Below are 20,597 nucleotides of genomic sequence, written 5' to 3'. Positions count from 1 at the left end.
AGTGCTTAGAACAGTGCTTGGCACAGGTTAAGGTTTCAATAAATTGCAGCTGTTTTTATTATTCTCCTCCTCACTATTTTCCACAGCCCTTTAATAGCATCTCCGCCTTTACTACTTGTTGTGAAGCTGGTCGTCAGCAATTTCAATGACCACGCTTAGAAGCGACTACAGTTCTGCAGCTCAGACCTTTGGTCCTGAACAGATGTGTATTTCATCTGCCTCTTGGGAGTCTGAATGTCCACAGGATTCTATAAACACCATCCCAAACTGATTCAAGACTTGCTTCCTCTCAACGATTCTACTCTTCCATCCTCACTCCCTCAGCGCTGTGCTCTGACCACAGAGGATTAGGCTTTATTGATGGCACGTTCAGAGGCCGCAGTGGTTAGGAGCGTGGGCTCTGCAGCCAGGTCCAAAACTCCGCTCTGCCATGTGCCAGCCAGGTGAACCTGGGCAAGTTATTTATGCTCCCTTCTCACTTTCTTCTTCTGTAAAATGGGATTTATAACAGTACCCTTTTGATAGGATGTTTTAAGGCTTGGTTAAAAAATGTAAAGCATTTAGAGCAGTGGTTCTCAACTTTGGCTGCACATTAGAATCACCTGGGAATCTTTTTAAAATCCTGATTTCTGGGCCTCATCCTCCGGAAATTCTGTTTCTTTGTTACTAATGTTGTGGCTCCACCCATAACAAAGAAACAGAATTTCCGGAGGATGAGGCCCAGAAATCAGGATTTTAAAAAGATTCCCAGGTGATTCTAATGTGCAGCCACGGTTGAGAACCACTGATTTAGAGTAATGCTTAAAATAATTTAATTTTCTATAAAATTAGCTGTTGCTGCTATTCTCATCATTACTACTGTTGCTGTCCAGTTCCCTGAAAGCAACATGAATTTCCTTTCCTATATGTCCCTAAAGTCCTTTCCCCTCATCCTTTCCCTACTGCTCTCATACTAACTTATTGGGTCTCTGCTCAGACAACCTCCCCAACACCATGAATCTGGGATCCACTGGGATCCATGTTGGTACCATAGCCCCAAGTTTTCTGCACCGTATCCTCTCCCATTGTGTAAACTTTGGGATTCATCACCGACCTCCTACCACAAGGCTCAATATTTGGCACAGGGTAGAAACTCAAACATTGACTGACGGAACAAAAGAAGTCATTCCCTTGCTCCACCAAACTTGCCCTCCTGCTATTACCTCATCTCATGGAATCCCTACTGATCTAATTACACGAGCCAGAAACTTCAGATCATCCTAGATCCCTCCTACTTCCTCACCATGACAGCCAGTCATGCATCCCATCAATGCCACTGGGACATCTCTCCCTCTCATGTCTCTTTTTTCTAAAATTGCTATGTTCCTGCCAGGCCTCAGCAGTTTCCTACTTCATCTTTCTGCCTCTTCTAGGCTCTCCCCTTCAATTCACTCTGCAAAACAACTGTCACTATCTTTGTCTAATCATCTGCTTAATACACTCCAATGATTTCCCCATCTAGAGAATGCAATCCAGATTTCTCTCTCGCTGATCCTGGTCCAGGCTGCACTTCTAGGTTCTTTCTCAGTGCTCTCCCAGGCCAACCCGAGCGATGACTCGCTATGCTGCCCACATCCCACATCTTCGTGCCCTTGCTAAAGCAGTTCTCTCAGTCTGGGCATTCTCTATCCTCCACAATCTAGCCAAATCCAAGTCTTTCTTTTCACTAAAACATGCTAATCTTAAGGATTTCAGAAAACTCTCATGGTCCTTGCATTTGTGTCCTCCGGCACTTCATAAGTAACTCATCAAACTGCATTATAGTTCCTCATTTTGTGCCAGTCAATCCTTGCTAACACCTTGGAGATAGTAATTATGTTTCATTCTTTCAGTAAATATTACTAAGCACCTACTATGTGTTAGACATTTTTCTTATTAATCTGTATATTCCAGTGTGCATTGCAAAACTTGATACAATAAGGGTACTCAGTAACTGACTGTAACTGAACATACTCATTTTTTATGGGAATATGGAAGAAACATGTATTTTTATTTTAATGACTGTCTTAACTCTCTCTCTCTAAAAGATAAATTACAGTTCATCTTCTGTATTTAGTTTCTATTTCTCATTTGAAAACACCCCCTTCTAGGACCAATTAGGTGAACTGCTTATATACTGACCTGTTTCTCCAGTGCCAAGTACACACTAATGTGAGAATGAGAGTGGTGAGGACCATGACCAGCACAGGGACAAGCACTGCGGCCAAGGCTACATCTGAAATAGGCCAAAAGCAGAAATTATGACTGGCAACGGTGAGAATGAACCATATCAGCATTCAAAGGTTTCTATCTCAAGAAATACTATAAACATTATTTATGAAATGAGACTAGGCATGAGTAGGTAACCTCAGGAGCTTTCATGGATGCGTGAAAATTTATCACATTATTTGATCCACCTTTATATTATGTTTTAAAAATTTCATAGTCACTTGATTTTTATAGAGATAGGAAGGGAGAGGGAGAAAGAAAAATCTGGATGTGAGAGCAGAACATCGATCAGCTGCCTGCCCCTACTGGGAACTGAGCCTGCAATCTGGGCATGTGCCCTGACAGGGAATCAAACCTTCAACCTCTTGGTTCATGGGTCAATGCTCAACCACTGAGCCACTCTGGCCAGGCCATAGTAACTTCTTAAATCACCAAGACAATGATTGAAAGACAAATGATAAAATAAGACAATATGTTCTGCATGCGATAAAGGGTTACTATAATTAAGATGTGACAGGATATACAAGTCAAAATCAAAGAATAGAAAAGTTGGCGGGGATGAATGAACAATACATTTAAAAGAACAAGTGACCATTCATGTTAGTCTCACTAGTAATCAGAGAAATGGAAGTTAAAACAAGAATAAGATCGTATTTCTGCTTATCAAATTGGCAATTACTTAAAAATAACTTATTGTTGAAGAGAATATTGGGAAAAAGTTATTTTTATGGGAATATAAAATAATACTTTCTGTATCATTTTGGGGCAATATGTATAAACAATGATTACTTAGCAATACCACATCTAGAATTTATTCTTAGGAAAAAATAAAGATGACATTCAAGGATGTGTCTTTAAAGAAGTTTGTTTCTGGAAATAATCCAAATACCCAACAATGAAAAGGAGTAAGTACATCCTTACAGGAAAATATTCCCAACAAATGGAAATGTTGCAGCACCAGGGCACAATATTTATAGATACAGAAAGGTGACAATGTCGAGTTAAGTATAGAAACCCAATGTGTGTATCAACAGGGCAGGAACTGACACAGTACTGGATCCTACAGGGAGGAGAAGCTCATTTAATCCCCTTATCTCACTTCACAGATAAAGAATCCTGGGCCCAGATCCAGAAAATGGGCTGCCTAAAGTAATTTGCAACGTTGGTTTCTTCCTTCATCTGTCAACCCCTCCTGGCCATGAGGATGGCACAGCTGCTGATGTCCACAGGGGGCTGAGTGTCAGACACTGTGCCACGCCTTATGCATTTATAATTGTATCCAAGACAGAAAGAAGCTGACGATAACAGGACAGGGAGAGGATGATCAATAACAGGGGGCCTCTGAGAAGCTGGATGGATGGGGCTAGGGCAGCCGTGGGCAAACTACAGCCCGCAGGCCGGATCCGGCCCGTTTGAAATGAATAAAACTAAAAAAAAAAAAGACCGTACCCTTTTATGTAATGATGTTTACTTTGAATTTATATTAGTTCACACAAACACTCCATCCATGCTTTTGTTCCGGCCCTCCGGTCCAGTTTAAGAACCCATTGTGGCCCTCGAGTCAAAAAGTTTGCCCACCCCTGGTCTATACATCACTGTCCCAGAAAAAAGGAGACAAGAGCTCTTCAATGTAAAAAACCTGCACATTCTTCGTTATTCTTTTTAATCTTACAGGGATCCTAGTTCTGGAAGATAATGCTTTAAGGACACTTTAAGTTTGAGATTTTAGGTTCTATAATCAGATTTTGAACAATAAAAATGACTGTTCCTCCCTCCAGGAAGTGGCCTGAGATTCTTGCATGCCTTCTGCAAGCTGTAAGAAGCACTCTGTGGATGCTAAGATCTCTTGACTCTGAGAATTCTTGCTTCCCTCTAGATTTTCCTGTAGCATGAGAAAGAAATCAGTCTGTTTGGAAGATAGGAAAGAAACTGACACTTGGAAAGTTGGAGAAAGTTATATGAATCCAGACAAAGTTTCAGAAAATGAGAATGATTCAAGTTCTATATGGCACAAGTTACTCTGGATGAATTGCTTTCTCTTCTCTGTGCTGTCTTGAAAATAAGTGTGCTTTATTTGTCTGCCAACACTGAAACTAATTCCTCTAGAACACCGAGGCTTTGTTTTCTGCATTCAACTGAAATTTTGTTTCTTGACAACCTATAAAATAAAAGAGCTACTATGCTTTGTATATGTCAATACCTTACTTATCATTAATAAAATCTGAAAGTAAATTCTACTAATACATCCATATTTATAATCTGAAAAATTATAATAGCAAACATTTTAAGAACAGAGACCATTTTTTTATGAATGTTAAATAAGAATATTTTTAAAAAGTATTACCCTAACCCTAACCGAAAGTTTCACCAAAACTTGTTTTTTAATCTTCCCCTTTTTTTTGCCACAAAGTTCCCTATCCAGCAAATCTAATAATAGCATAATATGCCCCTGGCAAAGGGCAAATAGCAATATTAAAACACATTGTTTGCGGGTAGTAACAGGTGGCTCTACTACTTACAGTCAACGTAAAACGTATAAATATGTTTCCTGCATACAATGTGTTAAAATATTGCCTCTAATTAATTCCCTTTTAATGTGCACAAATTTTGTGCACCGGGACACTAGTTAATATATAATAAAGAAAAAAAGGTTTTCTGCTAGGCTTTTAGTTATTTTTGGAAATATTTCTAGGCATGAGACTCCATGTGTTTTGCTGTATAGGGACAAAAATTGCAAGAGGAGGCCTAGAATACAGCAGCCATCTGTAAATATTTAAAGACAATTCTACATGGCTCGAGAGAATAAAACTTTGAGCAAAGCAGTCAGTTTTTTCCCCAAGGAAGGGAATCAATCTTTTTGCTATACTTAAAAAACACAAGTCTGAGGAAAAGGCTTAAAAGCTAGAAATGTTCTTGAAAACTTAAGTTGAAAACAGTAAAACACGACTACATAACAGGTGTGAATGTTGGGTTCACCCACCTTTGGTGACATCTGGAGTTACGGTAGTGTTTTTTATATCAGGAGTGGCAGTTGTTTGTTCTGTCTGTGCAGGAAATTCATTGCGACTGCGAGGTTGTAGTGGTTGAGTAAATTTGGGGCCACGACCTTTAAAAAAAGATTTAAAAACTTTATTCTTTTATCTACATCAACTTGATTAAAATTGTTATTCTAGAATGCTTTTTAACATATTTATGGAAAATTATATGATAAACCCAGGGAATATGAACATTTCACGTTCAAATGAGGCATACCTTTGGCTATTTTTGGAGGTGCTGTAGTGTTTTTGAGGTCATTGCTGTTTCGAGGAGATGGAGGTTGAGTAAGTTTTGGAGGACGACCTTGAAAAATGGTTTAGAAAAGTTTACATGCTTTGCTTATAAAAACCATAGTTAAAAATAGTAATTTAAATGTCTTTACCATTTCCTAGAATACTTAATACTGCACAGTAATTTTAAATCTCAGAGAAATATGTCAGAAGGATAAATATATTCTGTGTTAAAAGCCCATATATACTGGGATTTCTCAGTTTTTAAATAAACTGTCTGAGAGTAATCTTCTTAAGAAGGAAAATAATGGGGAGGCAAATAATGTTGAACTCTAAAGCTATAAAAATTTAATTGAATTTTGATAGACTACCCAACAATTCATTTGAGAAATATTTATGGAGGGCCCCCTATGTGTTAGGCACAGTGGTAGTTCTTAGAGCTACAATAGTAAACAAAGTATTAAAACATTATATAATATTGAAGGAAGTTACTCCCATTTTTAATTTATTCAAAGTAAAAGTCACTTAGACTGAAGTTACTATTATAATCAATCATTAGTGTTTATGTGATATGAATATTGTATTACACGAGACCTGATTAAAAATTAAGATTGAGAAAAAAAAATTAAGATTGAGGATAGATTTGGAAAGCAATCTCATTATATCATCTCATGAATGATGCCCTCTATCCAACTTGTAATTTTGAAAGTAACTTTGATGTCTAACTTTTTAAGATGATAACTCATTCTTTTTAAAAATTCCTTTAAGAAGATAATATAATTTAATTTAGAGGTTGAACACATTGTTATTAACTACCTTCTCTGAGAACAGCAGTTAATTAGCATTTTTAATTAATCCAGTGAAAATACCATGTCTGAAATATACTGTGGCTTTACCTTTAAGAATAAACTGGCATCCCAGCAGCTCCACTTTCATGGCAATTTTCTGCTGCCATTGGGTAGGATTCACTCTAATAAAACGTGCAATAATTGGTGGCAAAAAGTTATTACGCACATCCTGGTGATAATCTTTGTTTCCTTGAAATATCTTTAAAAAACAACAAAAAATTGGTACTTTACATCAAAAGAGGCCAGGGCTAAATTGCTCCACTGAAACATATTTTTTTTTTTGGGCCTTAAATGAGATCTGCAAAGTATGACAATAAGAATTAATTTTTAAGAAAATAAATGAATCACAATTTTGAAAACTATTAAGATGTTGCACATTCTTTCTTTTTTTAAAAAATAATTTAATTTTTCCCATCACCATTTACCCCCTCTTCCACCTTCTCCCATCCCCCCCTGCCCAATCACCACACTGTTGTTCATGTCAATGAGCTCTCTCTCCTTTTTGCTCGATTTCCCTCCACCCGCCTCCATACTCCTCGGAACTGTCTGCCTGCTCTCTATCTAGAGTCTGTCTCTATTTTAAGAAGCTGCACATTTTTCATCAAAAATTTATAAAAAAAACCCACTATGAAATATAAAAATGATTTTAAGATGATGCAAACATAACAAGAATGCTAACTTGGCAATCTGAGACGAGAGCTTCAACTGTAATAATATGGTATATTGTTATTAATAAATTAGTAACTCCAGTCCTATGGAATTACCAACCATTCCGTATTTGTTTAAATATGTTGACTTTATTTTCAAAATAAAGCCTAACTGAACATATGAGATCTTAGAGGAAATGCTTTACTGTGAACTTTTCATAATTTTTCTCCCAATAAAAGTGAGCATATACTAACACAACAGATATATACCTCCACCTAGTGGATAGACTACATAAACACAGTTCCCATATTCTGTTTTCTTGTTGCTCTTTGAGCCAGAAAAGTGAGTTACTTGCCTAATTTAACGATCATCACCAAATTTAACACATTATATACCCCTTAGGTAAAAATATGATTTTAAAGTAATATCTCATTCCCTCAACTATTCAAGCAAATGACAGTACCTTACACTGGAAAAGCTGTTAATTACAAAGCATTTCATAGGATTAACTCAGTTGCTCTTCATGATAACCCTGTGATCAGACAGAACCCAGGAAACTGAAGCTCAGAATGGGATCCCACGGCCAGTCAGTGATAGAGCAGTGACTTGAATCTGCGTCTTCTGATTTATGCTCAGGGCTCTACTAAGCAAAAAAGAGCCCTCCTGTTCCTTCAGGCCATATCATTTATAGTTAGTTTCTAAAGACCATCAATAAGTGAACACCTGCCTAAAATCAAAGTGGTTTGTTTTTACTAGTTAAGGTAAGAGCAAGTAAATGTTTACTTCCTCAATCAAGCCATTTCCAAATATTATAGCTATTTTTTTCCTGGCTGATTCACATGACATTAGATTGCAAATTTCTAGGATGTATTAATATCCTTCATTTTCTAAGAGGTTTCTTTTGAAATTACAATAATCTCCACACTAGTAAGCTTCCATTATTTCCTCAAATATACTTTGAAATAAAATAAAGGCAATATTATTTACAGTTTATTGAATTAGTGGAACAAATCATAAATAAACATAAAAACTATATACCTGAGATTTTACTCCATACTGCAGTCTCACTTAAAAAAAAAAAATTAAAGGAAATAGATTTTATAAAAACGAAGTAAGCCCTAGCTGGTTTGGCACAGTGGATAACAGTGGATAGAGTATCGGCCAGCGGACCAAGGGGTCCCGGGTTCGATTCCAGTTAAGGACACATACCTCGGTTGCAGGCTCCTCCTGGCCCATGCCCTGGTCAGGGCTTGTGTAGGAGGCAACCAATCGTTGTGTTTCTCTCACATCGATGTTTCTCTCTGTCTTTCCCTTTCTCTTCCACTTTCCACTCTCCCTAAAAAAACAAAAAACAAACCCCACAAAAACACACCAAAAACAAAAACAAAACCTAAGTAAAATAGATTTGCTATAGTCTGGTCAGCATGGCTCAGTGGTTGAGCACTGACCTATGAACTAGGAGGTCATGGTTCAATTCCTGGTCAGGCCACATGCCTGGGTTGGGGGCTTGGTCCCAGGTGGGTGGCATGTAGGAGGTAGCTGATCAATGACTCTCTCTCATCATTGATATTTATCTCTCTCTCCCTCCCTCTTCTTCTCTGAAATCAATTTTTAAAAAAAGATTTACTATAGTTAACCTATGAACATCTATTATAAATTCCTATGTAGAGGGAGGTTTGCAAGGTGTCATGAGGCAAAAATGAAAATGGAAGTCAAAGTTTCCATTCTCAGGAAGCTTGAATTTATTGGTTGTTAGCACACACAGATATGGCATACTATTTAAAGCAACATATTATAAAAACAAGTTGTACACACATTCCCATTTCAAACAAAACTCAAAACTCTCTCAATCTGCATGTATGTGCTCATGCACATCTGCATGCTTTGAAAGGGTGTGAAGATGAATACACCAATTATCCTTGAATTGGGGGCAGGCGAGGGAGCTGATGGGCTAACATAAGTGAGGTAAAAGACTTATTTCGTACAGTTCCATGCCAGGACTTCCATTCCTATCCATGATTGGATTTAACCTTTTGCTTTACATTTCTGAGAAATCAAATAAAATATATGAAATCAAATAAAAATGGTTTTCAGACACTGGACAACAGGCAGCATAGGGCAATAATCCCTAAGAAAGGGGAAACAAATGAGGTGAGCCCTTCTCCTGTCCCAATATTGCTTAGAGAGAGCCTGGTGTTTCACTGAATCAAGGAGACAGAGCTCAGAGATGAGAGGCCAAGGCAGCCAGAATTTGTAGGGTACAGTATAGGAGGGAAGAAGACTGCAGAAAGACTTCTAAGATCTGTAGGAAGATTCCCCTTAAATCTTCAACTGTATATGAAGAAACTGTCTGAGAACAGGTGAAAAACCACCAGAAAGGAGCCAGGAGAGCCACAGAGAACTGGGAACAGCTCACACTGCCAACAGCCAGAGTGAAGAAACACATGGGATGTTGGATTGAATATTTAGAACACTATTTCCTCAGTAGTAGGGAAAAATTAGAAAAGGCTGCTCAAGTCCTACGTAATAAAGCAAAAATGCAAGCTTTGAAAAGATAAAGATTTTCAAGTAATCTGTGTCCCAGAGTGAAGTTTAAACAAAATTAAAGGAATAATACAAAATGAAATCTAGCACCAAACAATGAAGTTTACAATTTCTACAATGTAAATATAGTTTACCAGTCAAAATTTATCAGACATGTAAAATATGACCCATAGTATCAATCAACATAAAAAGATCTAGGACATATTAGTAGATAGAATTAGTAGGCAAGGGCATTGAGTTATTATATACTCCACATATTTCAGAGGTAATGGAGAAAGCATGAGCATGTTAGTGAAAGACATGGAAGAAAATTTAAAGCCCCCACCTGAACATCTAGAGGTGAAAATACAATATTGAAGATAAACACACAGGACAGGATTAATAGCTGATCAGACATTCTAGACTAGATTACTAAATTTGAACACAAAACAGTAGAAATTTTTAAAGCTAGAACACAAAAGATGAAAACAATGAATAGCATCAGTGAACTGTAAGACATCTTCAGAAGTCATAATATTCATATAATTAGAACTGAAGAGGAGACATATTTGGATAAAAAAAAGGCCTACAATTTTCCAAATTTGATGCAAATTATAACCCACAGATCCAAGAAGCTCAAAGCCCAAGAAGAAGAAACAATAAGACAACTACATAAAGCACATCATAATCAAGTAACTTGAAACAAATGATAAGAAGAAAATCTTAAAAGTAGCCAAGGGGAAAAAAAAAGACACATTACATATTGAGCAACAATGATTAAGAAAGTAGCAGAATTCTCACTCAAACAATGCAAACCAGAAAACAATGTAAGCATAATTAAACTATTGAAACCAAAAACTGTCAACCTAGAATTCTCAACTCAGTGAAATTATCTTTCAAAATGAAATTAAAAAAAATCTTTTTCAGAAATATAATTCAATGTTCTTAGATGTTTTTATAATATAAATATGGACAATTTTTACAATTTCAAAAAATTCACTATACCTCATAAATATAAATATTATACAAATAAATGTGGATGTGCTAAGAATAAAAGGTAGTCAAGTTTGGGGGCATTAGAAGATAGAAATGGAGACAATATTGTTATTTGCTTCAATGGGCTGAGGCTCACCAAATATGAAGTTCAGGTGATACCAAGTAGGAGAGAGGAAAGAAGGCCTTGAATAACAGCAGAAGAGTTTAGATCCATATGAAAGACTATAGGTAGCCCCTGCAGTTTTTGAACAGATGAGAAAAGTGGTAAATAAAGATATCTTAATATCTCTCTATATAAAAGCCTAAACGACCATTAAGACCAGTAGCTATGATGTGCACTGACCACCAGGAGGCAGACGCTCAACACAGGAGCTGCCTCCTGGTGGTCAGTGCACTCCCACAGCCAACCTCCCACGGCCAGCCAACCTCCCCTGGTGCCTCCCCCTGTCCCGCAAACCTCCAGTGCCCCCCGCCCCCAGCAGGCCCTGTCTGGCAGGCGGCAGGAGGCCCCAGCCAGCAGGTGGCCCTGGCCAGCAGCTGGCAGGAGGCCCCGGCCAGCCCAGCCCCAATTGGGACTGGGCAAGACAGCCCCAGTAGGTCCTGATCACTGGCCAGGCCTAGGGACCCCACCCATGCATAAATTTTGTGCACTGGGCCTCTAGTATCATATTTCTGATAGAGAACTGATAGTATCATGTAACTAAAACAAAACTCACAGAGAACTGATAATATCATGTAACTATCAAAACTTGTTAAAAATATGTGCTCATCTATCAATTCTAGATAAGAGGTCTCTACCTTCCCTGGGACATGGACTCTTGTAATTACAAGATCCTTGTGGTGGAGCAAGGGCCAGGAGCCAGGTGAAAGTGATAAACATCTAGATGGGAGTCACGTGTGCCTACTCTCAACCCTTCTCAACCAACCCCTTCAGCTGGTCTAGCACGTTTCAGCACTGTCATGTTTATTAATTTATGTACCACAGTAGAAATCTGGAAACAAATTAGGCTTTTCCAACATTCTGTGTATTGAAATGAAAAGCTTTTTAAAGACAAGAAATTATAAGTTCCCTTTTAGAATTTCCTAATAAAGTATCTAAACATTTAATTAAAATGTAGAGTAAAAAGAATCAATAAATTATTTAACCCTCACAATCATCAAAAGTGACCTAGAACCACTGAGAATTTCCTAACCATGCTAAAATGACCAGAAGAGGGCAGAGTAAGATCAGACGATATTTAACTTTTAGATCACACAGGAGCTCCTGTGACTTTTGGCAAAGGTTCATTTAAAAAAATGTTTTTAAAAATACCTTGTTAATCATTTTACCTTATCCTGCTCCACACCAGGCTCTCTGTACACAGTCCACCTCTGCCCATCATCACTGTATAGGATTCGGTAGGCGGACACATAGTAGTTATGCTCCACCATGGTGGAGCCAGTGGTCACAATGCCTGAGGAATGGAGAGTTGCTTTCATTAATGCACATGGTCTGGTCTTTGAAGTCTGTTCACCACTGAAACATAAACACTGTTCAAACATCTTTGCCCATGACACATTACCACATCTAAGTGCAAGGTTTCATTAAATAGTACCGAAATCCTGGGCTTTGTTCCCTTGTAGAGGCTGGGAGAATTATGAGCACACATAAGGAAAGAACCATTCTATTTTAGCAGCCCGTGTTCATATCATTGTAAAATATATTGCACCTATGGAGTAAAAATGACTTCCTAGGAATGAACAGATTAAAGATGATTACTAGTAATATTTTTGGTACCAAAGCAAAATAAATCTTTAACAAAACCAATCCCAACCAATTATGCTGATCACTTGCTAAATTGCTCTAAATAATTAAATTCATACTCAGCACATGTGGAATATTATTTATAGCACTTAGAGTACACTCGTTGAACATAAATTTCTTTTAATGACTATAATAGATGGCTATTTCAGATGTCTCCAGATTCCTTTACTGAAACACTACCTTAAAAGAATCTTATTACAATAAGAAAAGCTAATAAGACTCAAATACCAACTCCTCTCCTCTGTCATGCTTTTTATAAAACCATCTTTAGTAACACTAACACCAGTAAAAAAACCTTAAAACCACATAATTAAATTTGCAGTGACTTAAGTTTCTATAAAAATCTTAGATGTCACCAGGTTTTAAAATAAAATCATAAGCTGTTCTAAAAAAAAATCATAAACTTTTCTAAAAAATTACATCTCTTAACCTGTTATCTTTTTTTCCTTGTTGAGATCTATTTGTAACCACTGATACTCATCAGTGGCAAAAGCAGCCCAGGGAGGCCCCGGTTTCTTCAGCCTGGCCTTTTCGGGTCTCCAGCTGTTCTCCTGCCCTGTGTGGTCCGTCCACTCCAGCACAGATGAAGCTGTTATCTGAGGATCGGCAATCACACCAGACTCCATGCCCAGCGTTCCGTAACAACCTGAAACAAAAAAGAAAGTCACTGTTTCCAGCTATAAACTTAAAATCTATAAAAACTTGCTCACTGCAAACTCTATTGTACCTATACACACTAAAGCAAATACTACACTGTAATAGAAAAACTCCAAAACTAGGCACATGTTTTTTGGGTCTGTGTTTTGTGTCTTGTCAGGAACTGTGCATATTTATTTATGAGCAATCATTAGTTTAATGGTGATATATTACCCTCTCCCCAGAACAAGCTCCCAGGTCAATGGGTGACTCACACTCCTTCAGGTGTTTGCTCAAATGTTCCATTCTCCCTGAGGCTTGTCCTGATCCCATCAGTACCTCCTGCATTGCCTAGCCTTCCTCCTTCATTTTCTACATTATAATATTATAAACAATACATAAATAATAACTGACTTATTCACTATTTATTGTCAATCTCTCGCTGCCAGAACTTAAGCTCCAGGAAAGCAAAATTTTGTTGATTATGCTCACTGTTGTCTTCCTAGACCAGAACAGTCCCTGACGAATAAAGGAAGGCACTCACATATTTTCAGTCAAATGAATGAATTACTTTTTCAAACAAGTTCAAAAATCACCTTTCCTAGAAAAAAATTCCTTGCTTCCATGATCATTTTCCTATTAACATAGAACTTCACTTATTTCATTCATTATTTTGTTAAATGCCCCTCTAACCTAATAGGTATTATTGTGGCAACTAAATAAGAAAGTACAACAAACAGCAACTAGCACAACGTCTGGCATCCAGTGTTATAAAAATTATAGTAAGTTATAAAGTCCATGAAAGGCTTACCACTCGTCTTGAATGTGAAAAGACTTGTAGATAAGTGTCCCCTGAAAGAGAGAAAGTATTTTTTTTGTGACATATCACATAACACATGAGTTCCCCATATTTGTCTTAGTAAACCTTTTTGTGTTTAATATATAAAGAACTAAGAGTATTCTCTGGCTATATATTGGACAATTGATAAACTCCTAGTTAAAATTAAAAGTCTATTTTCTAAGCAGAACTTCTGACATCAGCATAAATAACTGTCTCTACAAGTATCTAATTCCTAGTTTCATATGACTGTGCAAATGTGTTCTCGTAACACATTTCTCTTTTATTTTGAGTATATATTTCTCTTTTATCTCTTTTTCATGAAATAGACTCCTAAGCCTTTCCTATGGCAACTGCTTCTGGTGAAGGTGCACTGAAAGTGGTAAGTCTGCTGAGAGAGACTGCATTTGTTACAGGGAATCAGCATGTCTAGAACAAGTTATGGTGTTGCAGGGTAGCACTGCACTTCGATTTCAAAGATTGGGGCTCCTGCCTTGAGCATAACATCCAGGTCATGACAAGTGGATGCAACTTGTCCTTATTTAAGTACTAGAGGCCCAGTGCATGAAATTCGTGCACAGGAAGGTGGGGTCCCTCAGCCCGGCCTGCACCCTCTCCAATCCGGCATTCCTGTGGGATGGGGCCTAAAACAGCAGTTGGACATCCCTCTCTCAGTCCAGGACTGCTGGCTCCTAACCGCTTGCCTGCTTGCCTGCTTGATCACCCCTAACTGCCTCTGCTTGCCGACCTGATCGCCCCCTAACTGGTACCCTGCTGGCCTGGTTGCCCCCTAAATGCCCCCTGCTGGCCTGTTTGCCCCCTAAATGTCCCCTGCTGGCCTGGTTACCCCCTAACCGGTCCCCTGCCGGCCTGACTGCCCCCTAATTTTCCCCCTGCTGGCCTGGTCGCCCCCTAACTGTCTGGAAGGAAGTCGGACGTCCAGAAGATTTCTGGTCAATTTGGTCTAATTAGCATATTACCCTTTTATTAGTATAGATGAGAAAGAGAATTCATAAAAAACTCTGTCCAAAGATAGACCATGGGAAAGAAAGAATCTTCATAAAAGCATCTAGAAGAAACCAAAAGAAGGAAAGGAAGCTGACTGCATACTAGTGATGGGTATATAGCCCTGGCATGGCTTGTTCTGTGTGGCTCACGAGCAAAGCATCATTTTTACATGGTTAGAGGGTTGTAAATGAAACAAAAAAGGGAAAAGTGACAGAGCCATGTGCCCCAGAAAGGCCTAAAATATTTGCTAGCTGGTCCTTTACAGAAAAAAATCTGCTGACTCCTGCTTTCTACAGCTGAGGGTGTGGTCCACTCCTGTCTTCTACATGGAAACTGGCCCAGGGCCTCTGAAGAGAAGCTGGTTTCAGACAGACTCAGTACTGTGTGTAGGACTGAGCATACCCAAGAGGCAAGATTCACAGACACAGATGAGGAGTACTGGATTTCTATCTAATGTCTGAACTTCTGCTTACTTAGGCCTAGTCTAAGTTTTGTAAAATAGTGGAATGTCATGAGAAACATGAAAATACATTCTGAATATATTCTCTGAGGATGAGAGGGAGATTCATAATAGTACCACTTCTGATTAATGTCAAAATTTAATTCACATCCAAGTGTTTCAATTATTCTCAGTTCATCCTGGGTCACACAGGCTATAATGAACACAGTAGTTACGTGTTCTGGTCTTTACTATCAAGTATGGATTCAACAAAATACTTCTAGACTCTTATTCTACGCTTTTTCAACACTTAGAAAAGAAGAAACAAACCAATTAAGCTTGCAAATGATTACCTTTGGACAGAGAACAAGCCCAGTGGTACAACCTTGCCTGTCCTCCTCAGTACATGCAGACACTGAGCACACAAAAATGTAAGAGCTAAGTGCACAACTGTTACACTGCCGAGGCCTTACCAGTCCCCATCCCGCCCCTGCCCAGCCTGCTTATTATAAACAGCATGTATACTTACACCACAGACGTGACGTTGTTAGCCAAAGAACTTTCGTAGTACGGGATACCTTTACTAATTACAACACTGATCTGGCCACCCAGGGTGTTTGACACCACTCCTGCATGCACACCAGCCATGCACAATGGCGAGGACTTGAGAAAGGGGAAAAAAAAGTCAGTTTTTTTCTTTTCTTTTGATAATTCATAAATAAGACTTACACTTCCTCAAGAAATTAGTTTATCTGGGCAGTTTTCTCAATAAACATGGGACAGATATTGATGCCATAACATACATTTTTTAAAAGAAAAATAAAACATTACATATTTCCAAAAACAAACAATTCCTAGAAAAATATCACAACAAAGATGTACAATAGGTATACACTTACCTATTCTGAAATTTAAAAACATAAAGTCCTATCACAACTTTAACATAGTCTACAGGCAACTTACATCTCTATATCCATGAGGGACTGTTCCAGATATCTCAGCAAAAGGAAGCAGACAACCAGCTGGACAGTACTTACTATGAAATAAAAACAAGTTAAAGGGCATATACTACTGTGTTTTTTTGGGGAAAAAACCAAAAGCATCACATATCCATTTTTTCAGTTCAATGTGAATATCATCATCATCATCTCACCACTCTGAGAACCAGCACTCCTAAAAACCCTTTCAGACTTTCTCCGATCTGCCCACACACATCTTTACCCACAAATTTACAACAATTGTCTCTTATTTACAAACAGCTTTGATCATTTCAGTTCACAATGAATACAGACATATTTCTACTGTAAATCTATTCACCATATTTAATAGCTACATGATATTCTATTTTGTGGATAAACCATATTTATTTTACCCATCCCCTATTGATCAAATTTATGTTGATCTAAAAAAATGTTTTGTATTCTTTCATTCACTCATACATTCACGCACTTACTCACCCACCTATGCACTCAACACATTTACTTGAATGTCTAAGTGCTGGGCTGTGTGACACACAGGGTTTACAAATGTCAACCAAACAAACATGGCTCCTGTCCTCAATGCGTTTACCTTCCAGTGGTGGGGAAGACATTAAACTGACATACAGACAGTTAATTAGATTATGATTCAGCTATGAAGAAAAGGAACTCTATGAAGTAATTGGGAGGAATCTAACTTAATAAAAGTAATACACATTTTGAATAGACTTACTATGTGCTAGACAGCATTCTAAGTGCTTCCAGTAATCCACGTAAGAACCCGACGTGGTAGGTACTATTATTATCCTCATTTTACAGATGAGGACACTGAGGAACTGTTGGGTCACGTGGCTGGTAAGTGGCAGATGCCTCCAGGGTCTGCTCACAACAGGCTCTGCACTGCCTGGGTCAGGGCATCGGGGAATGGGCTCTGTAGAAGTGTAACGCATCCCCATCAAAAGGCACTGCATGCCCTTGAGGCAGGGAACTGTGTGTGGGGAACTGAGGATGACCAGTGCAGGTGAACTGCAGTCAGCAAGGGAGTTAGTGTGAGAGGAGGCTAAAGTGGGGGCAGGGGCCAGATCATGCAGAGGCCTTGTGGGCTATGGTGAGGAGTCTGGAATACAATTCTAAGTAAAAACAGGACTTCAGTAAAGGCTTTTGACAGTACCTGTACATAATCTGGTTCATATTTTTAAGAGAGTACTGTGGCCACTAGGAAGGAACCATGAGTGGACACTGGGACAGTTAGGCAGGCAGTGCAGTAGTCCAGGCGAGAGAGGATGGCAGCTCGCATTTGGGCAGTGACAATGAAGCTAGAGAGTGGAGGGCACAAGACAGCATACCCTCTACCAGGCTGTGTGCCATACACTGATGCCAGAGCTAACTCTGCAGACCAGGATCCCCCACAAGTGCTGAAGAGCGACCCATCCCATGGAGACAGAACCATTTCTGAAGACAAAGCAAAGGTTCTTTGTGAAGAGGCAGCGAGTTGCAGGGAGGTTAGTGAGATGGTCTCAGAAGATGAGAATGACTTTGCCAAGTAGAGAGGAGTAAAGGGATCCCAGGCCAAAGTTCTGAGAGTTCAGAACAGTGTAAGCGATCCACAGCTATTTCAACATGAATGCATGAGACGAGATTAGAAAAATGGCCAAGACCCTGGGCCAGGATCCTGAACACCAAGCTAAGGAATCTGGATAACTTTTGTCTTAATTAGGAGCACCTGGAGATTTGTAAGCTGGGGAATGAGATATGTACTTTAGAAAATAACTTGGCAGCAACCTCAATAGCAGCATAAGGCCAGCAAAGGTTAGAAATGAAAGGAAAAGTCAATTAGAGGTTCACTCTAGTCGAAGCATGGAATGAGGGCATAAAGCACAGAAATTGTAGTAGAAATGCTACTTGGGTAAGAACACTGAAATTCCATAATAGCCTAAACCATTTTCTTGTCCTTTTATAGAAAAGACTAAAGGCTCAGTGCATGAAAATTCGTGCACTTCAGAGGGGGGGTGGGGGGGAGAGTCCCTCAGCCTGGCCTGTGCCCTCTTGCAGTTCAGGACGCCTCAGGGGATGTCAGACTGATGGCTTAGACCCACTCCCTGGGAGATTGGGCCTAAGCTGTCAGTCAGACAGACATCAATCTGGCAGCCCGGGAGTCCTTGGGCAATGTCTAACTAACGGCTTAGCGCTGCTGCAGAGGCAGGAGAGGCTCCTGACACCGCCGCTGTGCTGGCCACCCAAGAGCCAGCTTCTGGCTGAGCAGCGCTCCTCCTGTGGAAGCACACTGAACACCAGGGGGCAGCTCCTGCATTGAGCATTTGCCCCCTTGTGGTCAGTGTGCGTCATAGCGACCAGTCATTCCACCGTTAGGGTCAATTTGCACTTTACCCTTTTATTATATAGGACTAGAGGCCTGGTGCACGAATTTGTGCATGGGTGGGGTAAGGCTGGACACACGGGAGGTTGGCCAGCCAGCCTGCTCCCCACAGTGCGCATCATAGCGACCAGTCATATAGGGTTTTATATATATAAACTAGAGGTCCGGTGCATGAAATTCATGCATGGGTGGGGACCCTAGGCCTGGCTGGTGATCAGGGCCTATCGGGGCCGTCTCGCCCAGTCCTGATTTGGGTCGTGCCGGCTGGGGCCTGCCAGCTGCTGGCCAGGGCCAGAGGGACGGGGCCAGAGGGACAGAGGGAGGAACCGCAGAAGGTTTGCCAGCCGGGGGAGGGACTAGGGAAGTTGGCTGGCCATGGAAGGTTGGCTGTGGGAGCGCACTGACCACCAGGGAGCAGTGCCTGGGTTGAGCCTCTGCCCCCTGGTGGTCAGTGCGTGCCATAACAACTGGTTGACCAGTCGTTTGGACATAACGGTCACTGAGGCTTTTATATATATAGATAACTCTTCTACTTTTATTAGCAGTTTTGCCAGATTTTGAAGAGCAACTAGTTTTACTTTGAAAGTATATTACAATTACATTTTCATTGTGGAGAGGATCCAAATGCTACAATTAATGAAAAATGTAAACATGGTAACTCAATGGCTTTAAATAAACTCTGGTTTATTGAGTGGTCTTAGAACAATGTCTATGTCACAATGTACATTAATCTTAAGTGTATAAAGAATGAGGATGAAGTTGATAAAGGTAAATTTAAGGGGGAAAAAAGGGCACAAATATGGTCATACCTGAACTCAGGTTCCAAAAAGCTGGATGCAGTGTCTAAACAAGTAATTAGATCTAGAAAAGCAAAAATAAAAAAGGTGTTCAGTAATACATAGATTCACTTTTGCTGAAACACTGTTTCCAAAACCCAAATCATATTGTTCTAAATTTCAAAATTCTCAACAGCGGTCAAAGTAGTACTAATAATGTTTTACAAATTTTTGTTAATCAAGATTTCTTTCTGTTTTAAGGAACTTGATTTCTGGGCTATGCATCCCCAATGCGGTTTACTACATCACCTCGATCACATATATACAGGGTGGGGCAAAAGTAGGCTTATAGTTGCAAGTAGGTGAAACAGAGTTTATTCTTGTATTATTTTCCATACAAACAACTGTAAGCCCACTTTTACCCCACCCTGTATATAGAAGGTACATAGATAAGTATAATTTATAGCCTTTAAACGGCTTTTATAAAATGTAACCCCTCCCCTCCAAAATACTATTTTAGTTATTGTGTGACTAAACATGATCCTTTTCTGGTTACCACAGGAAAACGATGACAAAAGAGAGGTGAGTTAATTCTGAATAACTGCAACTCAAATCTGGTCCATGGCAGGAGCAGCAGCATCAGCATTTTCCAGAAACTTATTAGAAATTCATACAAAGGGCATGGAAGTGTGCCTTCCTCTGGAATTTTTTGGAATAGCCTGAGGAGGATAGATTTTAGTTCTTCTTTGACCGTTTAGTAAAACTCCGCTGTGAAGCCATCTGGACCAGGGCTTTTATTTGCTGGAAGGTTTTTGATTACTGCTTCAATTTCATAGGTAGTTATCGGCCTATTCAGGTTTTTTTATTCAACCTGATTGAGTTTTGGAAGATTGTATTTTTCTAGAAATATGTCTATTTCATCTAGGTTGTCCAATTTGTTGGAGTAGAGTTCTTCATAGTATTTTTTTTTTTTACAATCCTTTGTATTTCTGTGAGATCTGTTGTTATTTAGCCTCTTTCATTTCTGATTTTATTTATTTGGGTCCTCTCTCTGTTTCTTGGTAAGCCTGGCTAGAGCTTCATCAATCTTGTTTATCTGTTCAAAGAACTAGCTCTTGATTTTATTGATCTTTGTATTTTTTTTTTATCTCTATGTCATTTATTTGCACTCTGATATTTATTATTTCCTTCTTTCTACTTACTCTGGGTTTTTC

The 20,597-nt window shown here is 39.1% G+C and overlaps 1 protein-coding gene across 4 annotated transcripts in view; it reads right to left on the bottom strand.

The window, feature by feature from the left end:
* The window catches only part of DCBLD2 (discoidin, CUB and LCCL domain containing 2), a 177,369-nt gene that overhangs the window by 14,410 nt on the left and 142,362 nt on the right, over window positions 1-20,597 (bottom strand). For all 4 annotated transcript variants that reach the window (XM_070406104.1, XM_070406105.1, XM_070406106.1 and 1 more), the window contains 10 exons: window positions 19,417-19,468; window positions 16,217-16,289; window positions 15,783-15,916; window positions 13,780-13,820; window positions 12,763-12,978; window positions 11,858-11,982; window positions 6,410-6,560; window positions 5,500-5,586; window positions 5,228-5,353; window positions 2,161-2,254 (listed from right to left, as the gene is read on the bottom strand). In XM_070406104.1, the coding sequence (XP_070262205.1) occupies window positions 2,161-2,254; window positions 5,228-5,353; window positions 5,500-5,586; window positions 6,410-6,560; window positions 11,858-11,982; window positions 12,763-12,978; window positions 13,780-13,820; window positions 15,783-15,916; window positions 16,217-16,289; window positions 19,417-19,468 (1,099 nt within the window). The remainder of the gene's footprint in view (window positions 1-2,160; window positions 2,255-5,227; window positions 5,354-5,499; window positions 5,587-6,409; window positions 6,561-11,857; window positions 11,983-12,762; window positions 12,979-13,779; window positions 13,821-15,782; window positions 15,917-16,216; window positions 16,290-19,416; window positions 19,469-20,597) is intronic.

The sequence above is a fragment of the Myotis yumanensis genome, unplaced genomic scaffold (assembly GCF_028538775.1).
Source record: "Myotis yumanensis isolate MYYU_CA2020_CCGP unplaced genomic scaffold, mMyoYum1.0.hap1 SCAF_2, whole genome shotgun sequence".
Classification (NCBI taxonomy): domain Eukaryota; kingdom Metazoa; phylum Chordata; class Mammalia; order Chiroptera; family Vespertilionidae; genus Myotis; species Myotis yumanensis.
The sequence above is the reverse complement of the archived record's forward strand: the minus strand, read 5'-3'. Positions and strand labels throughout refer to the sequence as shown.